This window comes from Anabrus simplex, chromosome 3, assembly GCF_040414725.1.
Source record: "Anabrus simplex isolate iqAnaSimp1 chromosome 3, ASM4041472v1, whole genome shotgun sequence".
NCBI lineage: Eukaryota > Metazoa > Arthropoda > Insecta > Orthoptera > Tettigoniidae > Anabrus > Anabrus simplex.
In genome coordinates, this window is record NC_090267.1 from 492,950,967 (window position 1) to 492,967,966 (window position 17,000).

General features: G+C 39.7%; 1 protein-coding gene across 3 annotated transcripts in view; it reads left to right on the plus strand.

Annotated features, from left to right (window-relative positions):
• LOC136866558 (FAST kinase domain-containing protein 1, mitochondrial) overlaps nt 1-17,000 on the plus strand; it is a 147,255-nt gene that overhangs the window by 41,105 nt on the left and 89,150 nt on the right. For all 3 annotated transcript variants that reach the window (XM_067143637.2, XM_067143639.2, XM_067143638.2), the window contains exons 3-4: nt 7,800-8,155; nt 16,105-16,584. In XM_067143637.2, the coding sequence (XP_066999738.2) occupies nt 7,800-8,155; nt 16,105-16,584 (836 nt within the window). The remainder of the gene's footprint in view (nt 1-7,799; nt 8,156-16,104; nt 16,585-17,000) is intronic.

A 17,000-nucleotide genomic window follows, 5' to 3' on the forward strand; every position in this document is an offset into this window, starting at 1 on the left:
CCATCTCTTCTGAGCCCTTGATGAGCTGGTTTCTGCAGATTAATTGCTCCTTAATAATTATAATATGTTTATTGCAGCTAATAACCATTAATCAAATCAGTTATAGTGAAAATGAAAGGTTATTCACTACATGAGTCTTAAGGAGACCCCTGTCTCCTATCATACCACTCAGCATGATATCGTTCACATTTCTGTCCACATAGTTCACAGATGCACTATAAGGCTGGCTCGTGGAAGACTTTGGTTTCACACACTCGAAAGTGGAATCCGTGTACTGAGAAACGAGTTATCATATGTTGAAGATCAGAGTCAGGCCCTTTGCAATCTGAAGATGTCATGGTTTCAGTTGCGTAGAACTTGGAACATATTTCTTTCTTCTTGGCTTGTAGCTCTGTTAACAAGTCCTGATAGGTGGTAGTGGATAGTAGGCACATCCGTAGTCTTAAATCCGCTATATAAAAGGATTCCCTGGCTAATTCATAAGTTAGTCTGGACAGGGCATATCACGACAAACACAAAATCTTCTTGAGGAAAATAGCCTTTGTTTTCTCAATTTCTTTTAAGTTGTTTTTGGTGAGATAGGGCCAAATGATTTGTATCCCATAGGTTGCGATGGGGATTATTTTACTAAAGAAGATCTTCATAGCCGTGTCAAAGGATAGTCTTCATAGAAGTTTGATATCGCTCATCGCAATTACAGGTGCTGTCGCCCTCTTTATTACATGTCATTTACTTACAAAATGTCAGCAATGAAACTTCATGTTAGTGATCCAGTTATTGCTCCTTAATATCAGCCATTTTGAAATTTTGATGGAGCACAAGAATATGATGTAAAGACAAAGCACCCAAAGTTGGAAACACAGATACTTATGAGAACCCAGTTGGCAGACATGATTGAAACATACACCAAGAAGCACCTCGTATCAGAACTGGGTACTGAAATATAAGAATCCTTTATAAATCTTCAGATAAAAACCCCACCCACCATTTCCTCTTCTCCCCTCCCTCCGTTTCCCTACAGCTGACCGACTTGACAGTATTTCATATTTTGCAAAGTTCATTTGCTTTACATCTTTCTCTCAGTTTTCAACAAGTCACGTAGAATGAGTCACATTTAATTCCTTTTGAATTTACTCTTCCCCAAACAATTAATTATTCTCCACATTTTTCATTATTTCTTTTCTTTTTTTCTTGTTATATGTCAATATTCATTGGAGCAATACACTAATTTAACTATCGAACTTTTGTTTCTGTATTGACAGCGTATTTCAACTATCATTTTTCTAATTGTACGTAAAAATTAGCAATTATACATCACGATTATTTTTCTGATGTAACAGACCTTAGTTAAACACTGTATAACCACTGTCAATGAAGGAGATAGCCGAGCTGCAGGTGCAACCATGTTGTTGTTGTTTGAGTCATCAGTCCATAGACTGGTTTGATGCAGCCCTCCATGCCACCCTATCCTGTGCTAATCTTTTCGTTTCTACGTAACTATTGCATCCTACATCTGCTCTAATCTGCCTGTCATATTCATACCTTGGTCTACCCCTACCGTTCTTACCACCTACACTTCCTTCAAAAACCAACTGAACAAGTCCTGGGTGTCTTAAGATGTGTCCTATCATTCTATCTCTTCTTCTCGTCAAATTTAGCCAAATCGATCTCCTCTCACCAATTCGATTCAGTATCTCTTCATTCGTGATTCGATCTATCCATCTCACCTTCAGCATTCTTCTGTAACACCACATTTCAAAAGCTTCTATTCTCTTTCTTTCTGAGCTAGTTATCGTCCATGTTTCACTTCCATACAATGCCACGCTCCACACGAAAGTCTTCAAAAACATCTTTCTAATTCCGATATCAATGTTTGAAGTGAGCAAATTTCTTTTCTTAAGCAAGCTCTTCCTTGCTTGTGCTAGTCTGTATTTTATGTCCTCCTTACTTCTGCCATCGTTAGTTATTTTACTACCCAAGTAACAATATTCATCTACTTCCTTTAAGACTTTGTTTCCTAATCTAATATTTCCTACATCACCTGCCTTCGTTCGACTGCACTTCATTACTTTTGTTTTGGACTTATTTATTTTCATCTTGTACTCCTTACCCAAGACTCCGTCCATACCTTTCAGCATCTTCTCGAGATCTTCTGCAGTCTCAGATAAAATAACAATATCATCGGCAAATCTCCTTGGACTGTGATTCGCTTTCCAAATTTCTCTTTGATTTCCTTTACTGCCTGTTCTATGTAAACATTGAAAAGGAGGGGGGACAAACTGCAGCCTTGCCTCACTCCTTTCTGGATTGCTGCTTCTTTTTCAAAGCCCTCGATTCTTATCACTGCAGACTGATTTTTATACAGATTGTAGATAATTCTTCGTTCTCGGTATCTGATCCCTATCATCTTCAGAATCATAAATAGCTTGGTCCAGTCAACATTATCGAATGCCTTTTCTAGATCTACAAATGCCACGTACTTGGGCTTGTCCTTCTTGATTTGATCCTCTAAGATCAGACGTAAAGTCAGGATTGCTTCACATGTTCCTACATTTCTTCTGAAGCCAAACTGATCTTCTCCCAACTCAGCTTCAACTTGTTTTTTCATTCTTCTGTAAATAATACGTGTTAAAATTTTGCAGGCATGAGATACTAAACTAATGGTGCGGTAGTTTTCACACCTGTCAGCACCGGCTTTCTTGGGAATAGGTATAACAACATTCTGCCGAAAATCGGATGGGACTTCTCCTGTCTCATACATCTTGCACACTAAATGAAATAACCTTGCCATGCTGGTTTCTCCTAAGGCAGTCAGTAATTCAGAGGGAATATCATCAATTCCAGGTGCCTTGTTCCTATTTAGGTCACTCACAGCTCTGTCAAATTCTGACCTCAAAATTGGGTCTCCCATTTCATCAGCATCAACAGCCTCTTCATGTTCCAGAACGAAATTATCTACATCTTTACCTTGATACAACTGTTGGATATGCTCCTGCCATCTTTCTGCTTTGTCTTCTTTCCCTAGAAGTGGCTTTCCATCTGAGCTCTTAATATTCATGCACCTAGATTTCCTTTCTCCAAAGGTTTCCTTGATTTTCCTGTATGCAGTATCTACCTTTCCCAGGACCATACAGCCTTCGACATCCTTGCACTTCTCCTTCAGCCATTCTTCCTTAGCTACCTTGCACTTTCTATCCACTTCATTCTTTAATCGCCTGTATTCTTTTCTGCCCTCTTCATTTCTAGCATTCTTGTATTTTTGTCGTTCATCAATCAGGTCTAGTATCTCCTGAGTCATCCACTGATTCTTAGTTGATCTTTTCTTCCTTCCTAACATTTCTTAGCAGCCCTACTGACTTCATTTTTCATGACTCTCCACTCTTCCTCTATAGTGTTTCCTTCAGCCTTTTCATTTAGTCCTTGTGCAACATGTTCCTTGAAACAATCCCTCACACTCTTTTCTTTCAACTTATCTAGATCCCATCTTTTTGCTTTCTTTCCTTTTTTCAATTTCTTCAACTTCAGATGGCATTTCATGACCAACAAGTTGTGGTCAGAGTCCACATCTGCTCCTGGCAAAGTTTTGCAATCCAACACCTGGTTTCTGAATCTCTGCCTAATCATAATGAAGTCTATTTGATACCTTCCAGTGTCTCCAGGTCTCGTCCTCATATACAGCCGTCGTTTGTGGTGTTTGAACCAAGTATTGGCAAGGACTAAATTATGACCAGTGCAGAATTCAACCAGCCGACTTCCTCTTTCGTTCCTTTGTCCCAATCCAAATTCTCCTACCATATACGTCAGGTATTTGTTGAGAGACCAGACTAACGAATGGTTCATCAAAAGGGGGGTAGCAGCCTTTCGGAAGTTACAAGGGCGGCAGTCTGGATGATTGACTGATATCGCCTTGTAATAATACTCAACATGGCTTAGCTGTGTTGATACTGCTACATGGCTGAAAGCAACGGGAAACTACAGTCATAACTAACTCCCAAGGACATGCAGCTCTCTCTGTATGAATGATGTACTGATGATGGCTTCCTCCTGGTTAAAATATTCTGGAGGTAAAATAGTCCCCCCATTCCGATCTCCGAGTGGGAACTACATGAGAGGGGCAATCATCAGGAAGATGATTCTATGAGTTGGAGCATGAAATGTTAGAAGTTTGAATTGTTGTGGTAGGTTAGAGAATCTGAAAAAGGAGATGGATAGACTAAAGTTAGGTTTTGTTGGTGTAAGTGAAGTACGTTGGCAGAAAGAGCAGGATTTTTGGTCAAGCGACTACAGAATAATCAACACAAAATCAAACAGGGGAAATGCAGGAGTTGGTTTAATAATGATTAAGAAAATAGGGTTGTGGGTAAGCTACTATGACCAGTATAGTGAAAGGATTATTGTTGTCAAGATAGACACCAAACCAATGCCCACCACAAAAGTGCAGGTCTGTATGCCTACTAGTTCAGCAGATGAAGAAATCAAAAGAATATATGAAGATATAGAAATTTAAATACAATATGTAAAAGTGACGAGAATCTAATTGTGATGGGGGACTGGAATGCAGTGGTAGGCCAAGGAAGAGTAGGTAATACAGTAGGAGAATTTGGATTGGGACAAAGGAATGAAAGAGGAAGTCGGTTGGTTGAATTCTGCACTGATCATAATTTAGTCCTTGCTGATACTTGGTTCAGACACCACAGAAGGCAGCTGTATATGTGGACGGGACCTGGAGACACTGTAAGGTATCAAATAGACTTCATTATGATTAGGCAGAGATTCAGAAACCAGATGTTGGATTGCAAAACTTTCCCAGGAGCAGACGTGGACTCTGTCCACAACTTGTTGGTCATGAAATGCCACCTGAAGTTGAAGAAATTGAATTGAGATGAAATGGTGTATCGCTTTTAGTGCTGGGAGTGTCCGTGGATATGTTCGGCTCGCCAGGTGCAGGTCTTTTGATTTGACTCCCGTAGGCAACCTGCGTGTCGTGATGAGGATGAAATGATGATGAAGAGGGCACATACACCCAACCCCCGTGCCAGCGAAATTAACCTATGATGGTTAAAATTCCCGACTCTGCCACGAATCAAACCCTGGACCCCTGTCACCAAAGGCCAGCACGCTAACTAACCATTTAGCCATGGAGCCGGACAAGAAATTGAAGAAAGTAAGGAATGCAAGGAGGTGGGATCTAGACAAGTTGAAAGAAAAGAGTGTGAGGGACTGTTTCAAGGAACATGTTGCACAAGGACTAAATGAAAAGGCTGCAGGAAACACAATAGAGGAAGAATGGACAGTCGTGAAGAATGAAGTCTGTAGGGCTGCTGAAGAAATGATAGGAAGAAAGGAAAGATCACCTAAGAATCAATGGAAAAGGGAGATACTAGGCCTTATTGATGAATGACGAAAGTACAAGAATGTAAAAATTATGAGGGCAAAAAGGAATACAAGCAATTAAAGAATGAAGTGGTTAGAAAGTGCAGGACAGCTAAGGAAGAATAGCTGAAGGAGAAGTGCAAGGATGTTGAAGGTTGTATGGTCCTAGGAAATGTACATGCTGCATACAGGAAAATCAAGGAAACCTTTGGAGAAAGGAAAAATAAGTGTATGAATATTAAGAGCTCAGATGGAAAACCACTTCTAGGAAAAGAAGACAATGCAGGAAGATGGCAGGAACATATCCAACAGTTATATCTAGGTAAAGACTTGGATGATATGGTTCTGAAGTAAGAAGAGGCTGTTGATGCTGATGAAATCGGGGACCCAATTTTGAGGTCAGAATTTGCCAGAGCTTTGAGATATATAAATAGGAACAAGGCACGTGGAATTGATGACATTCCTTCTGAATTACTGACTGCCTCAGGAGAAGCCAGCATGGCATGTGTAAGATGTATCAGATAGTAGAAATGCCATCCGATTTTCGGCAGAATGTTGTTATACCCATTTCCAACAACGCCAGTGCTGACAAGTGTGAAAACTACTGCACCATTAGTTTAGTATCTCACGCCTGCAAAATTTTAATGTGTATGATTTACAGAAGAATGGAAAGACATGTTGAATCTAATTTGAGAGAAGATCAATTTAGCTTCAGAAGAAATGTAGAAATACATGAAGCAATCCTGACTTTACGTCTGATCTTAGAGGATCGAATTAAGGAGGGCAGTCCCACATAAATGGCATTCGTAGATCTAGAAAAGGCATTAGATAATGTTGATTGGACCAGGCTATTTGAGATTCTGAAGGTGATCGGGATCAGATACCGAGAACAAAGAATTACAGTATCTAGAATCTGTATAAAATCAGTCTGCAGTGATATGAATCGAGGGCTTTGAAAAAGAAGCAGCAATCCAGAAAGAAGTGAGGCAAGGTTGCAGTTTGTCCCCCCTACTTTTCTATGTTTATATAGAACAGGCAGTAAAGGAAATTATATAGGACAGGCAGTAAAGGAAATCAAAGAGGAATTTGGGAAGGGAATCACAATCCAAGGAGAGGAATTTAAAACACTGAGATTTGCTGATAGATTGTCATTTTATCTGAGACTGCAGAAGATCTGGAGAATTTGCTGAATGGTATGGACGGAGTCTTGGGTAAGGAGTACAAGATGAAAATAAATAAGTCCAAAACAAAAGTAATGGAATGCAGTCAAACAAAGTCAGGTGATGCAGGAAATTTTAAATTAGGAAATGAAGTCTTAAAGGAAGTAGATGAATATTGTTACTTGAGTAGTAAAATAACTACCGATGGCAGAAGTAAGGACGACATAAAATGCAGACTAGCACAAGCAAGGAAGAGCTTTCTTAAGAAAAGAACTTTGCTCACTTCAAACATTGATATAGGAATTAGAAAGATGTTTTTGAAGACTTAATTCTGGAGCGTGGCATTGTATGGAAGAGAAACGTGGACGATAACTAGCTCGGAAAGAAAGAGGATGGAAGCTTTTGAAATGTGGTGTTACAGAAGAATGCCGAAGGTGAGATGGATAGATCGAATCACAAATGAAGAGATACTGAATCGAATTGTTGATGCTTGTTGTTTAAAGGGGCCTAACATCTAACATCATCGGCCTTTGAATCGAATTAGTGAGAGGAGATCGAATTGGCTAAATTTGACCAGAAGAAGAGATAGATTGATAGGACACATCTTAAGACACCCAGGACTTGTGCAGTTCGTTTTTAAGGGAAGTGTAGGTGGTAAAAACAGTAGGGGTAGACCAAGGTGTGAATATGACAAGCAGATTAGAGTAGATGTAGAATGCAGCAGTTACGTAGAAATGAAACCGTTAGCACATGATAGGGTGGCGTGGAGACTGCATCAAACCAGTCTATAGACTGATGACTACAACAACAACCACTGTCTCACGACCACATACAGTACTCATAAAGACAATTTATACATGAAGCTTCAAGAATGAATGTTTTTCAGTGTTTTTTCCTCTATGTGGTTTTTGGTTATGTTTTGTCAAAAGGAACTTCAAGAATAACTTTTCTAAAAGACTCGTTTGAATGTTGTGTTTTTAGTGTTAATGTCATATGCATGATTTTAACTTTTTTTCTTTTAAGCCTGAAGAAGGTCCAAAGGGGCCAGAACATGTACCTTTTATGTCTTGTTTCTTAAATTTTCTTTAAGACATATTGTGTAATGACTAAGGTGGAGCTCTTTGTTGTATATTTTCTTAGAACTTGGTACCGCTATTGATTCATGCGGGATATTTAAATTTTTCATAATTCTGGATTGCACCTCGTACATGCAGTTTTTCTCTCCTTGATTTGTCTGAATATTGTTTTTGTTTTGTTTCTTTCCAGATATTTCAAAATTCCCTTGAGCCTGCTGACTTACTAGATGAGATGCAGCAATATGCTGCTCACATTTTGTCTCAAGAAGGTGACTTTTTAAGCGCTATGCAGTCATCTGTTGATCTGCTTTCATGTGCAGTGACATTCTCTTCTCCAAATCAAAGGAAACTATTTGAAAAGCTTACAAGTGATCACTTGGAGAATGTAAAGTTTTCATCATCTATGGTTACACTCTTCAAAGTTATTAGGAACCTGAAGACTTCAAATGTTAATCTCTGTGATAAGTTTTGGTGTAAAACACTAAAATATCTAGAATTGTCTGCCTCAGAAAGGATAGATTACAAGCTTCTTAGACAATGTTACAGGTAATAATGAGACTTACTTACTTACTTACTTATTTATTTATTTATACCCTGTATCCCGTTTCGGAGCAAAGGGCTTCAACAAAATTCCTCCATTGGTTCCGTCTCCTGGCAATCAGCTGTAAATCTGCCCAGGATTTGCCCTCCTTTCTCCATGCCAAAAATCGTCATCTGTTTTTCTGCCCGGTTTCTCTTTGTTGCAGTTTCAGTAATAACGTTTTTTCGGAGATGTGGGTTATTGGCCTGCAGTCCCCAAAGTACAGTGGGGGGCTGCCCCCTTAGCGACTGTGCCTACCCTCTGATTACTTCACGATTTGATGTTCGTCGCTACTCCCTGCTCATACTGTTGTTAATTTAGATCTCTACAGGGTGTAACCAGAGTCCCTCCTCGTTTCTCAAGCGGGCTTGGGACCAGCTGTGGCGGAGTTACACGCCTGCTTAGAGGAATAATAGTACATTATGCAACAAGCCTATGATGGCAATAATTAAGACACGAGTATGTTTATAAAATGAGCGAATAATTATAACTCTATTTTTTTTAATTCATAAATTTTTGTCAAGATGTTGCTTGACAGTTGAGTTTACTGAACAGAGCGCATGCGCTGGGTTATTGATTTTCCGTGTGTGGATCAGAGACCTTGACAATATCATAAGTTTTCAAAGCTTTGATAGAAGGTTGTCATAACCTAGCTTTATTTCAAATACAAATTGTTTATTGTACAGTTGGTGAAGTGAATGTGCAGGAATGTGCCATGTGGTTATGGAATATTGGAAGTAGAATGTGCATTGATGTTAATATGTTTGTCCGACATGTTTGATTTTGGAAACAAGTGCGAAGCTAGTGGGTTGAGCGCAGGTGCGATGCTATCCTTACCTAATTGGCCAAACAGTTGTATCATAATGAAAATCTGAACTCTGATTGGTGGAAAACATGTTCATATTGAAAATCTGAATGATGATTGGTGGAGAACCTGTATCATAATGAAACTTAAACTATAATGAGCCGCATTAAGATTCAGTTTTCAGGTATATAATATTTATATTTTGGCAACATTGAGCATAAAATATATTGTAAATCTGTGCAGCTCTTTTTGGGATGAAAATTCTGTACCTGGCATTATCATACTCATCATAATCATTAGATCCCCTCCTCTCATAGTCTCCCATAACTTCCCTGATGTCTGCAGAACCTAGCCTGCTCTACTGATCAATGAAATACCTCAATAATTGTTGCAAATTGTTCTGTTCCCTTGCTTGTAGATAGGCGCAGTTACTAAATTCCTCCAATCAGGAGGTACCTTACTTACATCCCACGGTATACTACCCGTCATGTAAGCGAATACACTAAGAGTACAATCTTATTCTTTCTCCCCTGTTAATACTGAAGGTGGTGTTCACTCTTTCTCCCCTGTTAATGCTGAAGGTGGTGTTCACTCTTTCTCCCCTGTTAATACTGAAGGTGGTGTTCACTCTTTCTCCCCTGTTAATACTGAATGTGGTGTTCACTCTTTCTCCCCTGTTAATGCTGAATGTGGTGTTCACTCTTTCTCCCCTATTAATACTGAAGGTGGTGTTCACTCTTTCTCCCCTGTTAATACTGAAGGTGGTGATTTATAGTTATTTTCTAACTGTTGGGTGTGATTCAGTGTCACTAACTACACAGTTTAGGAACCCCACTTGCTGATGCAACGTCTTATAGTTACCCTTCATCTCGCATGTTGGCACTGTGTAGTCATATTTTTTTTTTTTTTCGTGACTTGCAAGATTATACATACTGTCACTGCTGTGTTGTGAAAATCACTAATGTTACATTTGCGAGTATAAGTAAAGCATCTTTTCGTTTCCTTTAGGTTTGTAAATCTATTTGGATAATACCAGGCAAGTAGAATTGTGGCATGTTCGAATATTGTTGTTGGTGTGAAATGACGAATGCAGCATTGTATTAATACAGTCTTATTTCGTCCAATTCTTCCTTTACTGTTTATTGAAGAAAGAAGAAAACATTCATGCATAAGAAAGGAAAGACATAAATAATTTCTGGAACTTTTGAAAATCACACTACAAAGATTGGTTAAATAAATTTCATCATCCAAGGTATATCCCTCTTTTCAAGAATACAGTTATATTAATGCATTTATGAAAATAGAGGTAGAAATATAAGCATGTGAGGGTGAAAGAGTGTGTTTATTTCCTTAATTCCTCATTGAGCTTGAAAACCGATTTAATTATGAATATCTTGATTTATTTCGTCTTAACTTTTATCATCCCAGCCCCACAGTGTGGGGGTAGCATACCTGTCAGAGGCGCTGGGTTCGATTCCAGACCAGGTCAGGGATTTGTACGTGGGTCTGAGGGCTGGTTCAAGGTCTACTCAGCCTTCGTGATTACAGTTGAGGAGCTATTGACGGTGAGATAGCGGCCCTGGTCTATAAACCCAAGAATAACAGCTGAGAGGAATTGTCGTGCTGACCACTCGACATCTTGTAATCTGCAGGCCTTTGGGCTGAGCAGGCCAAGGCTCTTCGGGGCTGTTGCGCCATAAGGTTTGGTTTGGTTTAACTTTCATCATATGCTTAGCTAAAGGAACCTCCACTATTGATGCTTACATTCAAGTTATTTTATTATGGTGGTCAAGTTGGCAGCAGTGAGGAGTCATTAAAAAAAGGAAAGAATAGGGTGGCAATATTTTTGTTTTAGTGTATAGCCTTACGTTCCTCTACTATAGTAATGTTACTCTACAAAGCCATTTCATCCCTGCCTTCCCACTATATTTCACTATTTCTTTTTTTTTTTTTTGGTAGAGGTTTGACGTCGCACCGACACAGATAGGTCTTATGGCGAATGTAGATATCTTGTTGCTTTTTGTTAAATATCTGTAAGTAAAATTGATACTTCTGACACGAATAAAGAAGAATAAAGAAAGATGGCGACGATGGGATAGGAAAGGCCTAGGAGTTGGAAGGAAGCGGCCGTGGCCTTAATTAAGGTACAGCCCCAGCATTTGCCTGGTGTGAAAATGGGAAACCACAGAAAACCATCTTCAGGGCTGCCGATAGTGGGATTCGAACCTACTATCTCCCGGATGCAAGCTCACAGCCACGCCTCTACGCGCACGGCCAACTCGCCCGGTATTTCACTATTTCAGGTCTAATTTCATCTATATCTACTACTTATGACAATGCAGTTTATTTGCCATCCTTTCCCCTTCTTCGAGTGTAATTTCACTGCTGCCCTTGCCACTACTGGATGGACATATTACTTTGTACCTTGAACGAATGATCACTCCTTGATTCTGTCTGATCATGACCTTTTCCAGTATGCTGCTACTCACAGACCCTCCGTTTTCCTTCGTTTAGCATCACGGGAATTCCAGCTGACAGTTAACAATTCCTAATCACTAGGTTGCATGCCTAAAGTCTGGATTAATTTCCAAACTTCTCCGCATTGCTCATTTGGAGTGAGGGCATATGACACTGTTGGATGGAGACGTTAAGGCTTGTGAGCAAATTCCCTGGCTTTACATGTAACAAGCCTTAACAGCTTCATTTTAGATAAAAACCCATATTGACTATAAAATCAAGTAGCGAATGTTTAAGAATAACATAAATATTATACACTAGTGTCCAGAACTTAAGCTTAAGTTACAAGTAAGCAGGGCAACAGGAAATAGACCGCGAATCTTACGACATATGCACCTACTGACCGTACATGTTCGCTCTGTATAGGAAAGGAGTGTTCCCTGCTTTGACTAGCGGCGTAACTGCAAGGTAAACACAGCCTGTGCCTGCGCCCCATATTCCCTCAGTCGTGTTTGACCTGTTACAGTGTGCGGAGGGTGAACATGACAACATAATGGCACAACAATGCCATTTGGACCCCGTTTTGCAGGGTAGAATACTCGGCCGCCTGGAAGCAGGTCAGACACAGACCGAAGTCGCCATATCCTTGAATGTGCCATAAAGTGTCATTTCCAGGCTTTGGAAACGATTTCGAGACACAGGAGATGTTAGTCATAGGCCAGTACCAGTATACACAATTATAAAGATGGGAATATTCCACCTATTCAGGTCATCTTCAGCTGATCATAGAAGCTAATATTAACATTATGTACAATTTAAAGCATCACTGAATTCAATAATATCACATAATACCAATAAAAATATTGTAGTGTTGAAATGTGTTTTGGTGTTTTTCTCTTAATCTAAAATATTCATCAAGAGTGTTGCCAACTTATATTTTTATGATCTGCTAAATACTACTAAAAATACGCTAAAATTCTGCCAAGAAATCCAATCTCAAATAATGAACAATAAAAATGAGAAATAATAATTTATTTTGTCTGCATTCACCTGATCTGTGAGTTTCAGTAGGATGTATATTCTTAAAAAATCAATTGGTCGTCCTCGTTCACATCAAAGATTTCAAAGGCGGACTCATCTGTTGCTGTGTTGGTGGTAGGACGTGGATCGTCCGTGCTGCGGTATGCTGCCATGGTGCTGACATGGTGAAGTATGTCTGTAGGTAAATCATAGTCGTGGCAACAATTTTTTATGCGCCTCAAGCCAGCCCTTACACTTAGGATGACATTAATCATTTGAATATTCAACCAGTTACGTTGTGATGTTTTCACCAAGTTTAACCGGCTAAATTCTCTCTCCACCTCAACATTCGACTACAGCAAGACTGACAGCATCAGAGCCAAGTCAGAAAGTTCTGGGAATGGATTCTAACCCGATGTGTTCCTGAATAACCTAACCTCACTCCAAAATTCTACCGTATTGCTTGTATTTTGCCACGTCACCATTGTTAATTTTGTCCATTGAAAGTCAATTTTGGTTATGTCACAATTAGGCAGTTCCATTTCCTCAGCTAATGGTATGGTGGGTTCTTTTATAACATGTAGGCATTTGGATGGTGAGACTAGTGACACTTTCTGAAGAATGTTTACATTTTGTGGCAGACGACGTAGCAATTCAGATGCAAGACATAACAGAAAATCCTTGCATCTTCCCCGAAGATTATCTTCCGCATCCAAGGTTAACATATTATGATTTTTCAGTTCTGTCAACAAACTTTCTACTTCATGTCCGAGGTAAATTCTATGGGCTTTGTGATGTCATACGTCAACTGTCAGTAGATCTCCCTTATATGACTAGAATTCTTCTCGTCAGTCATGTAATAAATACAACCAGATCATTCAACAGTTCCCGCTCACTCCAACACAGAGGCGGGCCCGTTTACTGTGGAGCTGTCAACATCGAAACTGGACCATGAATGAATGGAGGCATGTGCTCTTCACAGATGAATCCCGCTTCAGTTTGCAGAACGATTTCCTTCGCACATTAATCTGGAGAGAACCGGGTAGCCGATACAACCACAGAGATGCCAACTATTACGATTCAATCGTAATAATTATGAATTACCCATCATAATTACACCTTTACGAATCACACACCACAAATTACGATTTTTTGTTGATTTTTAAATCTAAGTGTATGAAGTGTTCAGAAGGATACACAAGGCGGCGTGAATTCTCGGAATATTATCCTCGGATTTCTCAGAAATAATTTATCTCCCTTTCCTGTCGTTTGTTTAAGAATATTTCGAGTTTTCACGCGCTGGACGCAGTGTGTGCTTCCAGTACCGGAAATTTAGGCACCTATGAAGTGGCATATCTTGTGGAGTTGTTGTCCTTGTTCGTCACATGATCAGACTTCCATGCAAGTATGAGAGTTCTTTTGTCTTTGTTTTGGCGGTAAAGTGGTGACAAACTCCGTTTAATGGTGAATACTGTGTGCGTGACTGTTGAAGTATTTATTGCGATTTTAGTTGCCAAATTTACATATATTGCTCTTCTAGGATATATGCTAATCGTGTGTTACGAAATGCGAAAGGTTTGAAATAATGAAGGGATTTCTTGTGCTGATTACGTTACCGTGACTAGTGACGCTAGTAATAAATATAGTTGAAAATTTTGGGAGGTATACTCGGAAGAATGACCCAGTTTAATGCGTTCCTCAAAATCTCATTCACACGTGTTTTGTAGTGTGTGGAGCCGCGATGTTTCGGATGCGCATGATGAAAATGAACAAGACTGAATTTCGTGCTAATATGAACTCCGACCTGTTAAGTGCTCGGTTAGTGCAGAGGATGCACATGATATGAAAAGAAAAAGGATGTTACCAGTGTACGTTTACCAAACAGTAACTACAAGCTTTAAATGATATGTAATTTAGTAAGATCACGAAAAAAAAAAAAGAAAAAATCTACGACCCCCCCCCGTGCCCTAACGGCTGCATTACGAATTACCTTTTTTGAAAGTTGGCATCTCTGCAACCACAGGAACATCGTGGAACGAGACCAGTATGGTGGTGGTGGCTTCATAGTGTGGGGCGGCATCATGTTGAATGGCCGTAGGGACCTGCACATCTACATGGGTGGTCCGAGGAACGCTGTTAACGCTCGGAGATACAGGGATGAGGTACTGAGACCATATGTTCGACTCTTCAGAGGTGCGGTTGGTCCAGACTTCCTCTTAATGGATGATAATGCCCGACCGCACCGCGCTGCTCTGGTGGATGAATTTCTGGCTGGGGAAGACATTCATCGCATGGACTGGCCAGCGAGGTCTGCGGATCTGAATCCTATAGAACATGCCTGGGATGCATTGGGGAGGCGACTTGCATCCTATCACCCTCCACCAAAGACCCTCCAAGACCTTCGCATTGCCCTTTCGGAGGAATGGAATCGACTGCCACAAGAGCTCTTGGACCATCTGATAGACAGCATGCCACGTCGCTGCGAGGCATGTGTGGCCATTAGAGGTAACCATACACCCTATTAACAGCATATTTTGTTGTGGAAGACATTGCCAGGTTTCATTAGTTGTTGTCAAAGGTGTACCTTAGCTATCAAGACCTTTCTGACACTGTTTTTTGGACAAGTTGTGTGACATACAGTGTGTGATTCAGCTTCCGTTTGTTCAGCAATCTGCCTGACAGGAATGGCATCGTTTAGTGATTATGCTTAACTTTTGAACACTAGTGTATTTAAGTGGTCTGCCTATTCAGTACATATATAATTTATTACATCTCATACATGTTTCATCCCCTAAGGGACATCATCAGCTAGAATAAACTACAATAATACTGTATATCAGAATACAAAAATTACATTATTAGATTGGGAAAACAAATTAACAACATTTTTATATGCAAGGACATTTTTAAAATAAATTATTAACAATGACTTGCAACTTGAACAAAGTTTGTTGCATGTGGTACCCACCACGATGCGACTTTGCGTAGTCATTCAATGTCTGTTAGAAGAGATACAGAGTGGAATGCACCTTTCTCTGCAATATCCTGTGAATGGTGCATCTTTCTGTCTGTCTTCCTCTAGGAGCTGCTCGATGAAAGCACATGCCACGTCGGTCTGCATGCTGACAGGTCATCCCGAGCGTTGCTGATCACCGGTTGCCACACGTCCTTGCTGAAACTTTCCTACCACCATTGCTACTGTACAGTATTGGAAGACTTTATTCCCAAGGGCTTTCACCAATTCACTGAGACATCCTCTTGCATTTCTTCCCTGGAGAATGGCTATTTTGATGTATGCGCACTGTTCAACATGGGTTACTTCCATCTTACTTTACAAAGGAAAATTTAATGTGTCCTCCTATTCAATACATAACATAATTCCATCATTAGATGGGGTAATAAAAGTCAAACATGTTTCGACTCATTTGAGCCATCTTCATTGAAAAAAGGGGGTTAAAGTTATTTTCATAATAGAAGCTAAAAATGTGTTAAAAACAGTTGCAATGACTTTTTCTCCAACCCTCGTTTATTCTCATGTAAGAGAGAACGTAATTACAGCTTTTCCTTTCAACGTAATTACTACGTTTGTAGATTTCTTTGTTTTAATCTGTGGATTTCTTGTTCTCTTAACAGGTATATGCACTTCAACAACAATCTTGGTGGAACGTACCGCCACTACGAGTTTGAGAAGAAAGTCATTCAGTGGCTGTTAGAAGAGATTCGGAGTGGAATGTGTGGTGTAATACCTTCCAAGTTCTCACGTGCTGCCTCCTTCCTCATTGCATACGGAAGCATCGGACAAGACAAAGCGGGTGAAGCCATTTTAAAACTTGTGGTTGATAAATTAATAGAAATGTCCCCTCAACTCAGTGAACTCGACTGCCTCAGTATATCACGGGGTTTTCAGGTGGCGATGCAGCTGCGCTATAGGAAGAGTGCCTCTGAGTTCATGATGGGCCAGTTTGTTAGGTTGGATGGTTTACTGAATGACTGTTTAAGACGCCATTTGAAGAATAAACATTGTACTCTTTCTTCTGTTAATTTGTTGATGCGATCATATATAAATCGAAATGGAGCTCAAGAATCAGAATTTTCTTATGAATTAATCAAGAGGTAAGGTTGACTTCTTAGGTATTTTTAACATTTGCAACAGAGTTCAATATTGCATTTTCTCCTCTCTGGTGTAAGTAGAATTTTTCTTTATTGTTGTGGTTGGTATACATCCTTTCAACAGTGTATTTTTTATGCTTTGTAATATAGTTTTCATATAACTACTGGAATTACAGTAGGTTTTAACAGGAGGTGACAGAATAAGGAAGAGAGATAATTCACACCCCAACTTGGCAGGTTCGATCGTGGCTCAGTCTGACGGTGTTTGAAGGTGCTCAAATATGTCAGCCTTGTGTCGGTAGATTTACTGGCATGTAAAAGAACTCCTGCAGGACTAAATTCTGGCACCTCGGCATCTCCAAATATCTTAAAAGTAGTTAGTGGGATGTAAAGCAAATAACATTATTATTATTATTATT